The 21461-nt window shown below is 40.3% G+C and overlaps 2 protein-coding genes across 2 annotated transcripts in view; both read left to right on the forward strand.

Annotated features, from left to right (window-relative positions):
- DDX21 (DExD-box helicase 21) overlaps window positions 1-621 on the forward strand; it is a 30523-nt gene extending 29902 nt beyond the window's left edge. The window contains exon 15 of the mRNA XM_058189055.1: window positions 359-621. Within this exon, the coding sequence (XP_058045038.1) occupies window positions 359-550 (192 nt within the window). The 3' untranslated portion in view covers window positions 551-621. The remainder of the gene's footprint in view (window positions 1-358) is intronic.
- Window positions 622-4143: 3522 nt separating this feature from the next.
- Window positions 4144-15219, forward strand: KIFBP (kinesin family binding protein). The gene is made up of 7 exons (XM_058188421.1): window positions 4144-4654; window positions 6846-6944; window positions 9264-9340; window positions 9421-9604; window positions 10845-10929; window positions 11990-12099; window positions 13819-15219. The coding sequence occupies exons 1-7, from the start codon at window positions 4262-4264 to the stop codon at window positions 14695-14697; spliced, it is 1827 nt and encodes a 608-aa protein (XP_058044404.1). The 5' UTR covers window positions 4144-4261; the 3' UTR covers window positions 14698-15219.
- Window positions 15220-21461: the final 6242 nt, after the last annotated feature.

Consider the following 21461-nt stretch of genomic DNA (forward strand, 5'->3'; position numbering starts at 1 on the left):
ATGTGCTGCTGGTGGTTGTACATCATTTTTTTAAAAATGGATTGTTTCTTATTCAAGGGTTAAATCAGTTGCCTTTTCCTATTATTGTTCTATAAGGGTGAAAGCAACTTTCATTTAAACTGTTTTCTGTGTTATCTTAAATGCCAAGTTTTGAAATGCTTTGAAAACATTATTCTGAAAGAAGGCAAAAGACCTCTTGAATTCAGGTACAAAAAGTAGTTCGTGATCATGTTTGTCTCTTTTGTGAAGTTAATCATTTTTATTGCTTTCTGTTTAGTAATAAAATGTTGGTCAGAATGCAAGTTCATCAATTGTGCTCTTCCTATACAATAACAAATGTTTGGTTTTTTTAAATTAGGAAACATGGCAAGATACAAGACGCTGGCAACTTTCTGTAGCAACAGAATTGCCTGAGCTTGAAAATTCACCACGTGAGGGAGGCCGAAATCCAGGCTCAGAATTCAGGAATGGAAGACGAAACGGTGGTTTCAACAGGCCTGACCGATTCAGAAACAGGGGCCAAAAACGGAGCTATAACCAAGCTTTTTGATATTTTGTTAATATGCCAAAATGGGACTCGAACCTCTTGTTTTACCATAAGTAAAATTAATTTACACTTTATTTATTAGCCTGGTAATTTGTGTTTTAATTATTAGCCTGGATGTGTCTCATTCATTCAATTTGGGCTGCAAAAATTCAGGTTGAAAAGATAATTTAAGCACAAGGACTGCTACACTGTCACAATTAGTTGCAGTGCCCCAATATCTTGGGCACAAGTAAATCTCTAGCCTTTGGAGGTTGGTAGCACATTGGAAATTTTGAGAATATGTTGTGGATGCTCCCTGTGGCTATTCCCCCCCCTCCCCCATTCTCTGTATTATTTCACTGTACTTTTTCGAGACCAATGAGAATTTCTAATGAAACAATGATCTACACAGTCATCCATTCTTGCTTTTTAAGAAAGCTTTTGAGGATCCTTTCATATCGAATTTCCAATTCTTGGAAATTGAGATTTATTCATTCAGTTGGCTTCCCTTTTATAAAATACTGTTAATTCAGTTAAATCAGAGCCATGACTCTGCTAGGTGCTTAGATGTTAAATAAATTAACCTCAAGGACATATGTGACAGAAGTAGGACAAAAGGCAACTGAATATCATTCTAAAAACATTTTTACAAAAGCCTATGTATCTGGAAGAATGCATTCAATGATTTTTTTATTTTTTATTTTTGCATTTGCCCTAACGTGGAAGAAGGAGACACTCAGTACTCAACTTAAACTGAAATTGCAGAAGTTGAAATTGTATTATTGTTTTATTTTTTCTATAATACATTCCTTTACTGGTATAAGTAAATATTGACTATTTTATTTAAAAAATGTTACTTGACTTTTTTCAGGTGAAATTTAGAGAATTAAACAGAATTTGTATTTTATTTGGGAATCCTGCAGATCTCTTTCTGATCCATTGTGTATAGCATGCTGCTCAGAGATGCCAATCCCTGGCTCAAGCGATACCTCTCAAAAGTTTTTGATAATAAAACACAGTTCACTATTTTAAAAAAACTCAGGAGGAAGCACTAGTCTAATTAAAATTCCCTTCATGTAAATGGATGAAAGTAGATTTGATTAATTCCCTGAGTGATATGCTTAAAGAAGTTAGAATTTTTTAATACTGTGCATAGTATTAGACTTATTAGAATTATTAACAGTAACAGAAATATTCCTTTCTTGCCTGTAATAGTGCTCTGAAATGAAATAAAAACATAGGGGGAACTCCATGTCATGGATTTGGAGATAAAGTGCTTGCAAGCTCTATTTATGTCTCCTATGGTATTCAAACTTGTGGGCACAATTCTTTCTAGTTACTGAGCAGTTCAAGTTTAGTATAAGAACAAACTAGATCTTGCAAGCCTGGAGTTGACTTTTGTTTTGTAGAAGTAAGATTTTAAGATTAATCCCTTGAAATCATAAATTATCTTGATCTTTTTCTGCCCCTTAAGATTGTTTTACAAAGCTTTAAAAAAGAAGATTTACAGCATGTGTTCTGAACTACTGCAATTTTTTTTGCTCAAAAACATGAGATCTACTCAAGAAACAACTAATATATTTGAATATTCCTTGAAAATAGGCTATTTGCAATAGCAATGCAATTTAAAGTGGTTTAGGGCCATTTAAAATCATTTAGATAAATATTTTCATAAGTTTACCCATAGCAAAGTTTTGTGTAACCTACAGAGATGGGTCTGAAATTCTAATAAACTAATGGTACATTTACTATTAGAAAAGCAAAAAGATGCAAAGTTTTATATAGTGCCTAGGAATCCACTTATCAATCCTTTAAAAAGAAGGTAAATATTCCAAATGGCTGAGCAGCGTATGTAATATTAAAAAAACACCACACTCTTGGGAAACCTACCATGGCTTTGAGTGAGGAAAAAGTTGGATAATTTCAATAATGAATTTAATTTTTAAATAATGAAAATTGAAATGGGGAACGGGGAGAGTGTGCTGCTTATTTTCTTTGTAGAATTATAGTTTCCAGGGTTCTTCAGCTAGAGGTCGAAGTGATTTGTAAACTTCCAATATGTGGAACTAGGCTGCATTTAATAGAAAGGTAGAGTCAAGGTCATGTGAAGTGTTAGTGCCACTTTATAATGCCTTGGCAAGACCATACTTGGAATACTGCATCTAATTTTGGTCACAATATAAAAAAACGATGTTGAGACACTGGAAAGAGTGCAGAGGAGAGCCACAAAGATGATTAGGGGACTGAAGGCTAAAACATGAACGGTTGCAGGAATTGGCCTTATCTAATCTAGTGAAATGGACAAGGGGTGACTTTGGCAATCATCCAATATTTGAAAGAGGGGTCAACCTCATCCAATATTTGAAAGAGGGGCCGGATAGCTCAGGCTGGTAAAGCCTGTTATTAAGAACACAAAGCCTGCAATTACTGCAGGTTCAAGCCCGGCCCAAGGTTGACTCAGCCTTCCATCCTTTATAAGGTAGGTAAAATGAGGACCCAGATTGTTGGGGGGGCAATAAGTTGACTTTGTAAAAATATAGAAATAGAATGAGACTATTGCCTTATACACTGTAAGCCGCCCTGAGTCTTCGGAGAAGGGCGGGGTATAAATGTAAACAAAAAAAAAACAAAAACCTATTTTCCAAAACAGCAGAAGGCAAAACAAGAAGTGATGGATGGAAACTAATTAAGGAGAGAAGCAACCTAGAACTAAGGAGAAATTTCCTGACACAACAATTTAATCAGTGGAACAACTTGCCTCCGGAAGTTATGAATGCTCCAACACTGGAAGTTTTTAAAGAAGAGACTGGACCGCCACTTGTTTGAAATGATACAGGTTTCTTGTTTAAGCAGGGGGTTGGACTAGAAGACCTTCCAACTCTTAACTCTGTTATGTAAGTGAAAGCTAACTTGAAAAAAAGCTAACCAGAGTACCGAGTGGATTAATACCCGGATAGAAAACCCCAAAAGAAATGCTTGGGCTATAGTTTAGTAGGGAAGTCGAAAAACACTGGAAAAAAATCAATGGCGAAACCCCTTTCTCTTTTGGTGTCAGAAAAACTACCTGCTCGGGAGGGAGTTGGCCAGCAAATTAAAATTAAACGAACAAACCCTAGTGATAATTGAAGTAAGATGCAATCAAGGCCCGAATGCCGCCCTGGAAGAGCCCCCGTTTGAGCACCTTCTGAAAAGAGTCCAGGTAGAAGCTCACTGGAGCAGGGGTCTCCAACCTTGGCCACTTTTAAGCTATCGGACTTCAACTCCCAGAATTCCACAGCCACCGAAGCTGTCAGGCTTCAACTCCTTGCTGGCTGGGGAATTCTGGGAGTTGAAGTCCAAGGTTGGAGACCCGTGTTCTAGACCGGGGGTCCCCAACTGACAACTTTAAGCCTGGTGGACTTCAACTCCCAGAAGTCCTCCAGGCTTAAAGTGGCCAAGGTTGGGGACCCCTGTTCTAGACGAGACCCTCGAACGAGGGTGTTTCTCTCATATAGAGTCCGAGGTTGCCTAGCGACCGTTGCCACGAGCAACTTCCCAAGGCGGCGGCGGCGGTTCCATTTTGACTGAGGGAAGACAGGCGCGTAAGCGAATGCGCGTCTTTTCTCCGCGCATGCGGACTATTTGGGAGCGCGCCGGGCGGCGGCGGCAAGAGGAGGGCGGGGGAGCAGTCCGGCGCCGCCAAGCCGAGAGCAGCTACGAGCGACCTCCTCCCGAGAAGCAGCGCCGAGCGGGCAAATGGCGGCAGCGGCTGAGGCGGCCGAGTGGGCCTCGCTGTGCGAAACTTTCCGCAGCGCCCTCAACCTCTCCTACGTGGAGTCCAAGAAGGACCCGGACACCGAGCCCTACCGCTCCAAGTACAGCGCGCGGGAGCTGCTCGAAGGCCTCAAGCAGCTGCTGGGCGCCGGGGAGGCCGAAGGCGCCCGAGGCCCTGGCGAGGAGGAGGAGGAGTCGGAGGGCGAGCAGCGGCTACGCGCCGTGCGGCTGGCCGCGGTCGAATACGAGCTCGGGGTGAACCACACCGACACCCAGGAGTGCTCGGCCGGCGAGGAGCACCTGGCCAAGTGCCTGCAGCTGCTGGAGCGGCACCGCCTCTCCCGCGACTGCGTCTCCCTCTACATCCAGGCCCAGGTGCGGGAAGGAGCCTGGAGCGGATGGCAGCGTCACCCGGCAACATCTGGGGGAGGCCGCCAAGGCATCGGCAGCACCGGAGTAGTGGGGGGGAGGGGAGGAGGAGGAGAGGCAGGGGCGGATAGGACAAAGCTCCGGCGGCGTTGCTTCATTTGGGGAAAAGAGTGCTAGGATTGGGGGGAGAGGTTGGGGATCTGTAGTTGGAGCAGAGCATCCGAAAGACAGTTAAGACGAGGATGGAGGAATTGCAATTCTGCAAAAGTTTGGGCGCTCTTGCATTTTTGCATGGAGGTATTGCATTCTGCAAAAGCTCTTGCATTTTTGCATAGAGGTATTCCAATTCTACAAGCTCTTGCATTTTTGCATGGGGGTACTGCAATTCTGCAAAAGCTTTTGCGTTCTTGCATTTTTGCATGGGGGTATTGCAATTCTACAAGCTCTTGCATTTTTGAATGGGGGTATTGCAATTCTGCAAAAGCTTTGGCATTTTTTCATGAAGGTATTGCGATTCTGCAAGCCTTAGCCAGCCAGCTCAGACCCAGGAACTTGGCCTGCTTTTTTTTTTTTTTTACATGTATGGAGGAACTCCCAGAATTTCCCCAATGATGAGTGAGTTTTTGGAGTTGGAAGGCCTGTTTGGAGGAGTGTGTGCCATGTTGAAGGCACTGACTTGGCTTGGCTTGGCTCTTAATATGTGCTTGTGGTGTGTATTTTTGAGTACTAAAAGAAAATAGTTGACAAAAGGCCCGGCTGGACAGTAATTCAAAGTTCTGAGAGTTGAGTAATAAGAAGACTTTCGCCTGCATGAGCTGGTAAAACCAGAATATTGCAACGTGGATGGCATTTCAGTATTGACAGAGGCATTGTTTTCACCATTTTAGTGATCTGTTGCAAGTTTTGATCAGACAGGAGGATTGCCTTGGCCAATTCCTCAAAGTGGCTACCCTGTGGGGATAGAGCTTTGGAACTGGCTAATGAGAGACCCAATGAAAGGGGTTGGCTCCTTTGCATCTCTCACAAATCAGAATAAGAACTTTACCATTTAGAACAGCGGTTCTCAACCTGTGGGTCGGGACCCCGTTGGGGGTCGAATGACGATTTGCCAGGGGTCGCCTAAGACCATCGGAAATATGGGAAGTATACTTGCAAGTCGAAGAATCGCACTCCAATGATTGACTCCACAAGCCAGCTGCAGGCTCTTCAAATCGCTAGCCGAATTCGGCTTCAGGCGTGATGAATTAAAAAAGAGAGAAATCTTTGCTCTGATGTCTCCCTCTTAAGCCAGCTGCAATCGCTCCCAATCGCTAGCCTAATCTGGCTTCAGGTGTGATAAACTTAATAGGGGAGGAGTCTCCGCTTTAATGCTTCTGCCCTCAAGGCAATCGCAAGCAATTCAGATTGCTAGTCAATACGCCTTTAGGCGCGATAAATTCAAAATGAAAATAATTTTACGGTTGGGGTCACCACATCGTGGGGAATTGTATTAAAGGGGTTGCAGCACTATAAAGGTTGAGAACCACTGATATAGAATGATTTTTTCCCTACTTCATACTGGAAGCCTGCAAAAGAAATACCTATGCTAGGCAATATAAGGGTTGATTGGGGGAATGGTAACAGTCTAGCAAGCTGTGGCTCTTTGCTGTCATCAGTTCTGTGTTTGTGTTAGTCATCAAGGAAATTCAGCTAGCTAGCAATAGACTGGCAGTAAGGGAACTAGTACATACTGCTCTGTTGGAAGCAAGCATCATTTCCATCTGCAGTTTAGGAATATCTTGTGCTGTTGAAAGCAGAGTTGAATGCCTGTTCAGTTTTTCACTGGATCACTCTGGGCAGTCAGGAATTTTATGCATTACATTATTAAAAATTCCTTTATTTTGGTATTTCCTGCCAAATAACATTGAGCGATAGGAACCATTGTTAGTAAAGAATATCTGATGCAATATTTAGATTATTTTTCTGCTCCTAGTAGGTAACATTGACATTAAATACAGCTTGTTTCCTAGGGGTTGCCCCTGAATAAAGCATGAAATGTTTCCAGTACTTGAAATGATTCTAGTATTTCTATTTAGTGCAGTTCATATAGTTATTTATTTCTGAAATGACCCCATATCACTCCTATGTAATTTCAGTTTTAGGTTATCTGCCATTTGTCATTTAAAAAAATAACCCATTTGTTCCTCATGTTTTGTAGAATAATCTGGGTATCCTCTGGTCAGAAAGAAATGACATTAAAACAGCACAGACTTATCTGGAATCTGCAGAGGCTTTATATAATCAGTACATGAAAGAGGTAATATGTGAATCTGTATTTCATAATTTTGTGGTATTCCTTGGATACTTATGTGGATGATAGAGTTTTCTGAGAAAATGCACGCAGATTTTTAAAAGTTTTCCTCTTACATGTCATGCTTTTGAAAATTGATAGCTAAACCTAGCTGAGGTATCAAATTTTGCAGTTGCAAAAAATTCTTGGCATTTAAGCATCAGTGCAACATTAAATTGTATTAACATTTTAAACATTTTAGCTATTAAAGCATTTCCAAAATAATCTTACCATTACTTCTGTTAGTTTTACTAATTGTATTGAAATGTTCTAGTTAGAGTATTGTTGTGTGGCTATAATGCTACAAAGAACAATCAAATTTCATTGTTTTTTATAAAGCACATTGTATTGGGCCAGACTCACCATGCATTACAATCAGTTGATTTTATTATATTGTTACATCAGCACAACGGACCTATTGTTATAGCCATCTTATTTATATATGGAGCTACCCCAGGAGACATTTTCAGACATATTTTAATGAATTATAGCAGAAAGTTGGTGAATGAATGCATATGAATGTAGAAAATATTTCACTTGGTTTGTGTTATTGTGTTATTGTTCAGGTCTTATGTAACTGAATTTTCTTTCAACTAGAAGACACACCAACTCTCCGAACACTGTTTTAATGGGTTCTCTGCCAGGATTCATCTTTTACTTGAGTTTACTCGTTAGTGGTCTTTTCCATACCAAATCTGTTACCTTTATGTCATTCCACTGCATAGAAGTGTATCCAAGTTCTACAAGATCGTATCTGATTGGATGCTCTCTAATAGAGCTTAAAAAAGCATTCCATTGGTTCCTTTCTGGTTTTCTTTCGATTTACAAGTGTTTGGCCTGCCTTTCATTCTGGTGGATTACCAAGCCTTGTACTTTAATACAAATTATGTTACTCAACTCATTAGTACAGGTGGTCCTCCACTTAACAACAGTTCACTTAGTGACTGTTCAAAGTTACAATGGCATGATTGGAAAAAAGTGACATGATTGTTTTTCACACTTACGACCTGTGCAGCATCGCCATAGTATGTGATCAAAATTCAGACGTTTGACAGATGACTCACATTTATGACGTAGCGGTGTCCTGGCATCATGTGATCATCTTTTGCGACCTGACAAGCAAAGTCAGTGGGGAAACCACATTCATTTTACAACCTTGTTACTAACTTAACTGCAGTGATTCACTTAACTGTTTCAAGAAGTCATAAAAATGGGGCAAAAATCAATTAAAACTGTCTTGCTTAACAATGGAAAGTTTGGGTTCAATTGTGGTTGTAAGTCGAGGACTACCTGTAAAGTATTGGAATGCAGCAACCCAGCTTTTTTTTTAAGCCTGTAGATTATGTGCAATCAAGAAGGAATTCTTGTAAACAAGATTATGCTTGATGCTAATGTTTTGCTTTTAAGTACATCAATTTTTAAGTTATTTTTATTACCTTAACGTACTTAAGGGCAGAAAAGGCCAGGTGCATATTGATATCTCTGGGTGCTAGATTACCTGTCTTTGGTTTAAAGATGTTACCTTTCTATCAATTCTCCTTTGTTGGAATAAGGAAAACGGAATATACTGTATATTAAATCTAAGTGGCTAACAGAATATGCTATGCAATAAAGCTCAGTGATGTGTAGCAGAGCCAGTGTTTGTTGTTTTTAATCTCGGTTTTTTTTTGCTTTGTGTTTTGGTTAGTGCCCTTAACTATTGTTAGCTGCCCAGGGTCATGAATTTGAGATGGGCAGTAATGTAAATTGAAATAATTTCTTTCTCCTGAAGAGAAACAATTGAATTGCCTTTAATTTCTGCTGTTTCATTTTGTTTATACATTTGGAGTGATTCCTTAGAGCAGGGTTGTCAAACTCGATTTCATTGAGGGCCACATCTGGGTTGTGTTTGACTTCGGGGACCGGGGGGCGTGGCCAGCTCGATGTCACTCGTTTCAGGGGCACCTGTGGTGGCCCCAGTGCTCTTCCAGTGAAAACAGGCTCCCAATATCCGTTTTCAGCTGGGATGGCCTCCTGTAACCCTCTGCCAGCAAAAATGGAGTTTGGGAGGGCCGCGGGTAGCCCTCCTTAGCTCCATTTTCCCGGCAGAGGCATCATGGGCCGATCCTTCGCTGTTTCCAGGGCGGCCCCGCGGGCCGGATCCAGCCCCTGGGCCTTGAGTTTGACACTCCTGCCTTAAAGTGTTTCTTAGTTCTAATCAGTTTTGCCGTAATGCCCAAATGCAGCCAGCAGAGTGAGCACAAGTTTGCTATATATGTTACCTTCAGCACATATTGTGTTTTGCAGAATGGGAACCCTCCACTTGATTCCAGCGAGCACTTCATGACAGAAGAGAAACTCTCAGACCAAGAGCGATCAAAAAGGTGGGTGAACTAAAACATAACATGGAAATTGGTGAAAGAGTTTATTTCGCATTATTAAAACTAAGACGTTGTTTCTCTAGGTTTGAGAAAGTCTATACTCATACACTGTATTATCTGGCCCAAGTCTACCAACACCTGGAAATGACTGAGAAAGCTGCACAATATTGCCACACCACTCTCAAAAGGCAGCTTGAGTATAGTGGCTACTACCCAATAGAATGGGCTCTCAATGCAGCCATTCTGTCTCAATATTATCTCACCAAGGTAATTATTTCAGTGTTTTCTTCTGTATATCTTTATTTGTTAAATCAAAATATTAAAAGGATGATGCTTATTGGCAGGCATTATATGGACTCACCTGGTTGAACTGGATTGCTGTTAAAATTATTTTGTCAAACTAATAGATCTGACATGGATTTTCAAGTTATATAACTTGTTTTCCTACATGTGATCAAAACTGGGTCAGTAATGCATAATGGTTAGACATATTCAGTAAGAGTAGCTCTGACATCTCAAAATAAGTTTGATATTGTTTTTATTCATTTTTATTTGTTGAGAAGGAGCTTCCTTCAGCCTTGGTACTGTTAAATTGACAAATATTAAAGGATATGTCAGTGTGAGTTTTATTTTAAGACTACGATATAAAGTAGATGCCCATATTTATGTCAACGTACCCTTACACACAGATCAATAAAATATTGCTACAGAAATTATCTTAAATTTTAGGATTCGGGAAGCATGTTTTATCTCCCAAAAGGTAGAGAAGGGAACTAGAGAATTTAATTCTTACTGATGGAGATGAAATAATAGTCTTTTCCAACTCTCTTATTCTGTATACTGTTATATATACTTCCCTTGACAAAAATGACTGCAAGTTGCCCATGTTCACGTGGTGTCCCTTCTAGGATGCCCCAAGACATGTTTTGATTGCACCAATCATTTCCAAATAAGTGGCAGATTGTGTGTATTATTTTTAAGGAACATGTAGAAATCAGGTGGTCAATTTTTTTACCAGGTAAAACAGCTGTGCAAAACTTTTTAATTAGACATGTTTTATTCTCCCATTATGTTTTCCCTTAAAGATCTAATTGTTGTATTAAACCATTATTTCTTTTACTGTATTTGGTATATAATAAAGGCTGGTCAAAGACTAATCAAAGACCATAATAAAGATATTTGGCAAAAGTGCTATGCCGTTTTAGAGTCTCTGGCTTTTATATAAGTGAAAGTTATATAAGTTATACTCAATAATGTCTAAGTAGCAAAAGATTGGTGATGACAATCGTACTTTTTCATTTTTGAATAATATTCTCTTTTGAAGCAATCTTTATTCAGGCAAAATTTTATTTGCCATCTGGTTTTTCAACACTCGGTGCTATAAGGTCAAGCCACATAGTAGGTCATCTAATTTCAGAACGCTAACATTTAAGTGTTTTATAATTAAATGAAATCTAGGAGCGTATTATGGTCCACAAACAAGCACTGTTATATCATTTCCCTCCAGCAATGTTTCATGGAATCCAGGCATTGTTTAGCAGCTGCCAGTGTCATCATTGGCCAAGCTGGACAGATGCCATCGGCAGAAGACAGTAAGTAACCTCATTCCAGTTTCAACTGGGGTGAGAATTGATTTTGGCTTAGTGTCAATGCTAAATGCCTTGCTTTCTTTTCGTGACTTCGGCCATTGTTCCCCTTCATCCCTGCCTGTAATCCAATCAGTTTCACTATCCAGTTGATTTTTGTAAGATTGAAATGAGGCTTTAGTTCAGAAAAAAAAAAAGTAAAAATACCTCTTTCCTTTTACCAAACTAGAATTTCTATGGATAGCTTATAAATGAATTTGCCCCTACTGTTTCTCTTGCATCAGCCAGTAGGAGTAAAAACAGAGGGAAGAGTAGCATCTTGAGAGGAAATTTCACCATGAGCCAGACTACTCTTGTAGCAGCCATTTCCTCTTAAATCTTCCATGGCCCAGTGATTAAGTAACAGGATAGTATCTGAGGTGAGGGGAAACTTATACTGAATGTGCTTTTGGCTATCCCTAATAATTTTTACATTATTTTAAATGTTCAGGTACACTGAGAAGGTTGGTTATAAGTACTCCAAATAAAGATTTGGTTTTCAACGTTATGCTTATATCATTGTGAAGGTTTTGGTGTGGATTTAGGCTACTGCCAAGCTAACGCTAAGGGAGAAATGGCTTTGCTATTTTGCCTTTAGGCAGAAGGAAGGAAGAAATCATTTGATAGGTTCCTTTGTTAGTATAATTTATGTTTGCAATATACTCTGCTCCTTTTATATATTTATTTTACTTGGAGGGTTAATATGGAAATTGATTCTATATCAAATATTTAAAGATTTAAATTATTAGGAAAACTGTGTTTCACTTCTAAATTGTATTTATATCCTGCCTTTCCCAAATGGAAATTAGCAGAGCCAAGGAAGTGTCATGAAATTGATCCATATTAGTATATGCAACAGCTTCAGAATCAGATTTTGGCTACATAATCAGCCTTTTTTTATAACTATTGTATAGCTATTAAGAATGAAAGTTGGGATCTTGAAATGATAACTTGTTCTTTTCTTGAGAAAACTCTTCCAGGTCTAGCTGGGGGCTAGTTTAACATATGCTATATTTTTAAAAATCAGACGAATCGGAACAAGACCAGCAAGATCTTCGACAGAAAAAAGCTGAAATTGCGAGATGTTGGATTAAATACTGTTTGAACCTGTTACAGGAGGCCCAAAAGCTGCTTAAGGTATGCAAGTGAACATATTCAAATAACTGTGATTTGTTGCTGTTTAGTATTGTAACTATAACCCTAAATAATTACACATCTCCTACTGAAACTGAAGCCTTAAGAAAGGGAGCCTATTTCATCCTAGCCCTACATTACTTTAAGACTAATTTTCTGTAGCAGTTCTGTACCAGTGGGTGGATCAGGACAAAAGGAAAAAAAATGTGAATGTAGAATTCAGTTTTTCTCATATATGAAGCTATTCTCATATTTTACATGCATATTAATTTACTCCTGCCATGAAGCATAATACAAACATCTCATTCAAAACTCTTCCCCATCCCCATGCAGCAGCAGACGAAATTACAAAAAACCTGTTTGCTGTGGGATGAGATACCAGTGGAGCAGAAGTGAATGTTAGGGGTTTTTTAAAAAGAAAAAAAGGGTGTGGGAAGATATCCTATGAGTTTCCTTGAGGAGCTTGTTCCAAGCCTAATTTCTCAGGCAGTGAACAAGAAGGGGAGGCTATGGGCCAGTTTTGGATGCTTGTAAGCCACAAATTGCTCATCCCCAAGGTATTTTTTACATCTACAAAGATAGGAGCTAGTTGTTAGGTTCTAGAAATTTAAGTGTGGCGTATAAAAGCACATATGGGCTTCTGTTTCTGTAGCAAACTCTTAATTGTGTGTCTGTCAACTATAAGTACAAAAAAGGCAGCATCGAGTACAGTTAAAAGAAAAATATACGAATGTGTGATGGTAGATTTTGCCCATTCTATTACTTTTGAGTTTAAAGAGATGTTTTAAATTATTTTTGCTTTCACCTAATAATTTGTCACCGTTTCTTCATGGAATATTATGCTTGGCTGTCTCTAGGTCTAAATATGCATCTAGAAATTGAAAAAGAAGCCTCATGCAGAACCTAAAGGGCTATGAGATTGATTAATTGTGCTATGTGCATCTGAAGCAGCAAATCATTGCCTTCTTATTAAAGGATTGGCTATGTTTGTACAGAATGGTAATGCAACCATTTACCATACTAACTCACACTGCTTGGATTGTTTTCCTGGCACCTCCTGATAGCAGGCATAGCCAACAACTGCTCCCTCTGTGCTTTGTTTCCCAAGTCAGATAAAAGAAAAGTTTTGGATTATTTCTGTTGAAAACTTGGAAAAGGATCGTATTTGAATAATCTAGTACATACAACACAATTAAATAAATTGTGGCTTCTGGTGGAATCTGAGCACAACCAAATCGGCAGGCATTAAGCAGGACTCATTCGTAGTGGTCTGTTCATTTCTTTTCAGGCAGGATGGATACCTGTCGGACTACTCCAAAATGTATTTCCAGGTATCTTGGCAGATGTGAACATGTCAGCATTTCACAAAAATTCACATAAACTGCAAGTGTGAAGTGCACGGCTTTATAAGACTTTCCTTCAGATACAATTCTAGTTTTAATTCATCTATTTTAATTGTAATATACGTAATTCAAGTGAAGTTTGAGAAACTGGTTTGTAATACGTAGAGAATTGTTGCAAAGTTCAGCTGTAGATTCTTTCAAATTGCCAAAGATAGGAAACTCCTTGTGAGGAGAAAGAAGGAAAAAAACAACGTTGGATTGAAATTATAATTAATTGGAGTGGTCTTTGTCATACTAAGCTGTTCTTATGTAAGGAATTAATTCCATCATTTCTGTGACATCCAAGCCATTATTTAAAAATCAATTCTGCTGGTTTTAGGACAACATTGGGGAGCTGGATCCAGACAGGCAAGTGGAACTGAAAGCCCAGCAGGAAAAAGAGGAGGACGAGAAGGAAAAAGAAAGAAAGAAAGCTGTTCTTTTTGGAACTAGTGATTTGTGTGATTCTATTTTGGCCATGGAAGAGAAAGTGAGTTGTGTGTTTCCATTAGACTTCAAAGAAGCCAGAGAAGTCTTCCTAGTAGGTCAGAACTATGTCAATGAAGCAAAAGAGTTCTTTCAGGTAGATGGGTATGTCACTGATCACATCGAAATTGTCCAGGACCACAGTGCTTTGTTTAAAATGCTGGCTTTCTTTGAAGAAGATTTTGAGAGGCGTTGCAAGATGCATAAGCGTAGGATCGATATGCTGGAGCCACTGTACTCGGGCTTAAATCCTCAGTATTATCTGCTGCTCACTAGGCAACTTCAGTTTGAATTGGCAGATACTTATTATGAGATGATGGATTTAAAAGTGGCCATTGGCAATAAACTAGAAGAGCTTGACTCCCACACCGTAAAGAAAATAAATTCCCTTGCTCAAATGGCCATGAAGTTCTATGAACTCTTCTTAGACTCACTGAGGAGCCCTGATAAGATCTTCCCAGAGACACTTGAGGAAGATGTCCTGCGCCCTGCAATGGTGGCCAAATTTCATATCGCACGCCTTTATGGCAAGCTTATTACGGCAGATGGCAAAAAGCAGTTGGAGAACATGCAGACCTCCTTGGAATATTACTCATTTCTAGTAGATTATTGTGAGAAACACACTGAGGCAGTCCAAGCTATTGAAACGGAGCTAGAACTGAGTAAAGAAATGGTTGATCTACTTCCAGCCCGAATGGAAAGGCTAAAAGCAAAGCTATTGACTTCCACATAACTTCTTTTATTTCCATGGCAGTGTGCAATATTAATATGATGTCTTGTCTAAAAAGAGAGTATCCCTTATGGCAGTTTCTTTGTAGTAATTGAACAACTTCTCTTGCAAATACCTCCTGGGACAGGCAGCATGGAACCTGTTTCAGACTGAAAACTGTCCAGTGTAGTTGCTCTCCCACACTTAAATATTAAATATACAGTGAGTGGTCAACTGATGCGCTGTATTATTTGCACCCTTCTGACATGCAAGCCTTCCTGCCTTATATTTTTCCTCCTTCCACTGCATGGCCAGTTTCCAGCTGCAGTGTTGTTTTCCAGCTATTTCCTATACTAGGGAACGTTTTGTACAGTCCTAGCTATCACCATAACCTAGGCACTTGGCTGTGTGGCACTGATCCAGATTTAGATTTATCCTTTTAAGATTTTTGTTAACAAATCACTAATTTAATTGTGTCATTTTTGTATATGTTGTCTTTCTGTCCCCTTTTAGAGAAATCCATAAATAAACATACTTGATGGCAAATTCTCTCGGCATCTTTTTTGTGCGAATTAATCTGTTTACAGCAGTGGAAACACTCTCTTAATTTCTTCTTCTTTTAATATTCTCTTCAACCAGGGGTGAAATGCTCCCGGTTCAGACCTGATCAGCTGATCTGGTAGCAATGGCGGTGGGTGGCTTGGAGAACCAGTAGCAAAAATCCCTCCCCCCCCCCGCCCAACTGAGCCATGCGATCATCAGAGCCTTTTTTTTTTAACTTTTAAAAGCATTTTTTTAACAACCTCTTCAGCTTTTAAAAACATTTTTTAAACGGTAAAAAAGCTGAAGCCTGCTAGGCAAAAAATGGGGGGGGGCGTTAGTTTGAGAGAGAGAGAGAGAAAGAAAGAAAGGGAGGGAGGGAAGGAGGAAAAAGAGGAAGGACTACAAACGTGGTACAACGTAGCTTCAGAGGGTAATCCAGGGCTGGAAGGGACCTGCAGATCATCTAGTCCAGTGGTAGTCAACCTGGTCCCTACCACCCGCTATTGGGTGTTCCACCTTTCACGGTGGGTGATAGGGGTTTTGTCAAATTATAATTTTTATAAAGTAAAGTTACTTCCCCACTTTATAAATCACCATTACTTTGGAACCGATGGGCGGTTAGAAAATTTTACTAGTAACAGAGATACAAAAGTGGGCGGTATGTATAAAAAGGTTGACTACCCCAATCTAGTCCAACCCTGCTCCAGCAGGACATTGTGAGTTTCTGTCTTGATCCCCCAGTCACAGCCACGCCCACCCAGTCATATGACACCCCCCACCAAGACACACCCACACAACCGGTAGGAAAGAAATTTAGATTTCACCATTGTCTTCAACTATACGTTGGGGCCTTTTTTCACTGTGCCCTAAAATTTACAAACGTTCGTTTGTTCTCATTTTGCACAATTCTAGCCATGGGAAAATATTTAAAAGAGGGGGAAGGCTCTGATGAGGGCTCTGCATCAGAGGCAGAGAGGGGGCCAGGATCGTATGCCTATTATCAGCTGCCTTTGGAGTCAGACATCAGTGAGGAGACAAACAGCTGGAGCTTGTTCCCAGTGTGCACATGCACAGACTTGCCAGACGAAGAGAACAGCTAAAGAACAAGAGTCGACTTGGGAGTAAGGCCACAGGTGGACGGTGAATGGTTTTCTTCTGTTTGCAAATGGTTGTTCCAGGCAAACTTGTACAAGCATGATACAGACGGTTAAGGATTTCCTTGGTGACAGCAAGCATTAGTGATATTAATATTGATTGAGGAAGGGGGACAGCAAGATGACTGAAGGAAGGCAGGGAGACAATGGAATTGCTGGGAAGATTGACATGCCCAGAATGATTGAGATCCATCAAGGAATAGGGACATAGGCCACGGCAGTGGTAATAGAAGGAAACAGGAAGACCAACTCTGCCTTACTCTTCCTGTGAAATCCCTTCAGGAACTCTTAGTTTTTATTCTGGTTAAAACTAGAACAGCAGCAACAACTGGCTTTATTTCTGACTACTGAACTAAAACAATTGGACGGAACTTCTGATATGTGTTTGTTTCAGATTTAGAACAGAATGCATTTTCTGTTTAAATGTGCCCCTACTACTGAGGTGTGCCTTTTATGTTCATCAAAGCTTTGAGTGCTCAGAACAAAAACAAAGTATTATCACCAAATCTCTTTACACATTTGGAGAATTCATGATATATTTTAATTATTTAGAAGATTGTGTTTTCACTATAATGCATATATATATACTGCAGCTGTTCCTTCCTTTTTAACTGCTAGTGGGGGTTTGAACTCTGGGTCACCACCACACATCCACCCAGAAAGCAGACCCAAACCCACACTGATCATGAAGCACGACCAAGGACCAGAAGCCAGACCACAGCTGCAACATTAGCCATTTCAAACCCCTCCAATCCATACATACAGCAGAAAGACACCCACTATGAAGATGTAGCACGACCACAAACACGAAGCCAAACAACAGCAATGCAACTCCCCAGCTCAAATCCCCCTGCAACTCAGACTAATCTGAGCACAACCAAGCCCCCACCCAAACAGGACACACCCCCAGCCAATCAGAGCACAAAAAAAACCCCATCCAATCAGAGCACAGCCAAGCTCCCACCCAATCAGTTCAAACGCCCACTAGCAGTTAAAAAGGAAGAAACAGCTGCAGTCACACATTGCTCCCCGAAGCACAAAGCTGAAGCCTGAAGATGACGAATGAGAGTTCGTCGAAACGTCGCCAAGACACTTCCAATTTTACGCGGGAGAAAACCCGAATAACCAAAGACCTACATACAAACACCCGCGAAAACCTCAGAAAACAAAGTCAGTTTCAATAGTTCCATATATAACCCATTAACCAGATTTTAACAGTCCCCAGTGAATCAACACGAAGCTGCTTTTGTGCCCGTTTCAGAACTTGCAAACTAGTCTGCTCTTATAAATGTGTAGAGTAAATCTCAAAACAATGAACAGCTACTTTACGTTTATTTTCTATATTTATCATAAATAAACTCTAGCATGTTGTTTGCCCACTTCCTGTTTTCTCACACTATTCTTCAGCAGATAAATGTGATAGTTTATCAGGCATAACACACTGCACTTCTTGTCAATCAAAAGATCTATCAATATTTGAGGGCAGATATGCCATCGGCTGTAGGGGGAAGTTTTGACTTGATAGAGTGTTTAATATTCTTTTATTATTATTTTTTCAGATTTTTTATTTTTGGATCAGCACATAGCAGGTGGCAGGTGGCATTCTTTTGAAGAAGAAAAGCTTTTGATCCAATGTATCATTTCCATTGGTGGAACAGAGAAGGTGAAAATTTACCAAATCTCCAATTTCCTTTGACTTCATTTTTTTTAGGTACAATGAAAAGGTTTACATTTTAGCTACAATGGTAGGATGAACACAAAACTGTGGTATACAGTTAACATTAAGGTTTAAATGCGGAGCAAACACCAATTCTGAATTCTTTTTTTAAAAAAACTGAAGCAAATAAAGTTGTTTATCTTATTTTAAATGTCAAAATTTGAAACCAACAGTTTGGCTTGTTTTGATTGTGGCAGAATCTGTGTACTATGAAAACTCTCTAACTTTAACTGGGTGTGAAGCAGTGCATCATGGGGCAAAATATTTTCAAGCAAGGAACCTCAAATGGGCTAACTTACAGAATGTGTCCAAAATCCAAGATTCATGACTTGTGTAGAATTGATATTTGGCAAATTTTATAAAACGTTTTATGACATAAAATTATCACACTAACCATTTTATGACATAAAATGTCATAAAATATTTCCTGTGGTCAACACTGGTGTCTGACTTCTATGGAGTTCAACATGGACTACTTTCAGCTCTGATTACCTCCTTGAATTTTTAAAAACTTTTCAAGTACATTAGAAGTTCTGCCATTGTTGAAGGCATTGGGGAATCTGGTAATGAAATACCTCTGAAACGATGATTTAACAGGTTGTGGGTAGTTTAGGATATTGTTGTGGTCTGTCAGCAGCCTGCGGAGCTGGCAGCAGAGTTGGACAGTGAGGAAGTTGGGGAGGAACATGGGCCAGTCCTGGAGTCTGGGGAAGACTCAGACAAGAACTCTGCGTCAGAGGGAGAGATGGGGCCAGGGCCATCTGGGAGTTATGTGCTGACTCCAGAGCCTCCAGAGTCTGACATCAGTGAGGCAGAGGAACAGGGAGCCTGTTCCCAGTGCGCACATGTGCAGAGCTGCCAGAAGGCAAGAACAGTTAAGACAAAAGGGGCAACTCAGGAGTAAGGCTTGGAGATGATTGCCCATCCCATAAGACATAAAGGAGGAGCAAAGGCACATGAGTCTTTGCACGAAGCAACTTTGTTCATTCTGGTTGGTTTAAATTCTGAAGCTCCATTTTGATTCTGTGCTCCTTGTAGCCTTGCAAAGCTAATTGCCAATTAGGTCTTTGGCAGTGTGTCAAGGGAGATAAAGGTGGGTGCTTCTCAGACTTATCCCGAAGGACTGTAACATACTTCTGTCGGACTCTTTACAAACCAATACAGGCTGTGAACGAACATAATTCACAGCTGTTGAAGTAAAAAGAGGGTTTTTGGGACTAATTGTGTGCTTTTTACTGTCTCAGGAAGCCTAGGTAAATATATAAAAACAGATAAGTTGACACCTGGCAAATATTGTAAACCTGTATATTAAAATAACAGTTAATACAAGATAAAAACCAACTTTAATACCCACTATCTAGGATTATAGCCATCAATTCCTGATACTAATAAGTCTAAAAACCACTTTCTATATCAGTGTATGCACGACTTGCTTTAATCTACCATATAGCTTCACGGGTCAATGGTGCCTCCCATGAGCTGGATTGTTGACGTAGGCCATCATCAGATATAGTAAGAAATTTTGGAATACTGTATCATACAACATCCTAAAATCTGCTGTGGTTCCTTGAGCTCCATGATACGTTCTTCAACTGAACTTATTGCACCTGGAATTGTTCTGTGGGATATCACATGTCTCCTAATTATATGTTTTCTTTGTTGACTCTGGTATTCTTTTTTTTTTTTATTCAAAAAGTTTTTATTATACTCTGGTATTCTTAAATAGTTTCTTTGTAACATTCTTTTTACAACGCTTCAAAGGTTTTGAAACCTCTCATCTCGAAAATAGAACTTTGGAGTCTCTTACAACATTTGTTTCAAACATTATGTGTGGCAACATGAGCCACACAGAAATTGGACGTCAGGTATGCTTTTGGTAATTCCATTTCCCTCTGTTTTCCCAAGAACATTGAAGCACTGTTCCCTCAAAATGGCAAATGTGGCATTATCATTATCATTGCCCCAATTTACTCTTGGGTAGGCATCATAGCCTCCAGTTTTCTTATTTTGCAGCATTTGGTTCTTTCAGAATGAAAAGGGTGTTCTCCAATGTCATTTCAAAAACTGCCTTTCTTGCATCAGTGTAGAGCAGGGGTGTCAAACTCAAGGCCCGCAGGCCAGATCCGGCCTGTGGGATGCTTAAATCCAGCCCTCGGGGGCAGCCTGGAAATATCAAAGGATCGGCCTGCGGTGCCTCTGCTGGCCAAAATGGGCTGCATATAGGCCCCCATGGCCTGTTTTCGGCCTTCCCGGAATCCTGCAGCACACTGCTGGCCAAAAACGGGCCACATGGAGGCCTGAGGAGGCCTCTGCGTGGCCTGTTTTTGGCTGGTAAAGTGCTGCTGGAGGCTAGGGAGGCCGAAAACGGGCCACACGGGGGCCTTGGGAGGCCTTTGGGCACCCTGCTTTGGCTAGCAGGAGGCATTAATCCCATCTTCCCCCCCCACTGAGGGACTCTGGGAGTTAAAGTCCACAAGCCTTAAAGGGACCAAAGTTGGAGAGCCCTGGACACACACGTGCTTTGAATTGCATCTAAAATGTCAGTCTCATCTGAAGCTTCTGAACGCATGGAAAGAGGGAAGAGGGTGAAGTCTTAGCTCTTGGATCTGTCTCACCACCATCATGGAAAGGAAATGTTTAATTAGGCATTGTTTTTTGAAGATAATCCATTCAAACTCTTTCCTTGTTAGAGATGACGTCCAGGATAACAGAGTAATGTCTTGCTGACTACAGACTTAGCATGATCTTTGTTTAACTTCTCTTGCTGTAGGCTATAATCTCAGTATGAAATGTTTTTCAAAGGCTCTGGTATGTTTACATGACTGATAACTTGCAGATTTTCCTGGAATGCAACATCAAAGTGCTCCACAATTTTAAGGAAAATTCTATTCTGCTGTCCCAGTGCTAGGTTTTGGGTGATAGAAGCATTCTCCTGGTGGCGATGAACCTTCTGAGATCATTTTGTGGATAAAGATCTTCTGATGCAGAGGTCTCCAACCTTGGCAACTTTAAGCCTGGCGGACTTCAACTCCCAGAATTCCCCAGCTAGCAAAGTGTGTATGACCTATGGTGACTTGACCACTTACCTGAAGGGGACAAAGAAGCAGGCTGATGGGAAGGCTGGAATGCCTCCAGGACCTAACTGGTTCCCTCTACTATCTCCTCATCTGCTGTGGAGCAGCTGACTCCTCCCATGAGGAGATTACTGTTCATTGGGGCAGCTCCCTGGAGCACTTAAGTGGCTCATAAAAGACTTCTCCTGTTTTCCTGAAGCCCCCACCTCTTATCTTTCCTGCTGCTGCCTGGGGCATTCTGGGGAGTTAGTCTTTAGATCTTAAAGTTGCCAAGATTGAGAAACACTGATCTTGTTGTTA

Source organism: Ahaetulla prasina, chromosome 6 (genome assembly GCF_028640845.1).
Source record: "Ahaetulla prasina isolate Xishuangbanna chromosome 6, ASM2864084v1, whole genome shotgun sequence".
NCBI classification, from domain to species: Eukaryota; Metazoa; Chordata; class Lepidosauria; order Squamata; family Colubridae; genus Ahaetulla; species Ahaetulla prasina.

Coding starts and splice junctions, on each gene's coding strand:
- KIFBP (XM_058188421.1), top strand. CDS start 4,262: ATGGCGGCAGCGGCTGAGGCGGCCGAGTGGGCCTCGCTGTGCGAAACT. Junction 4,655..6,845: donor CCCTCTACATCCAGGCCCAG/GTGCGGGAAGGA, acceptor CATGTTTTGTAG/AATAATCTGGGTATCCTCTG. Junction 10,930..11,989: donor GATGCCATCGGCAGAAGACA/GTAAGTAACCTC, acceptor TTTAAAAATCAG/ACGAATCGGAACAAGACCAG.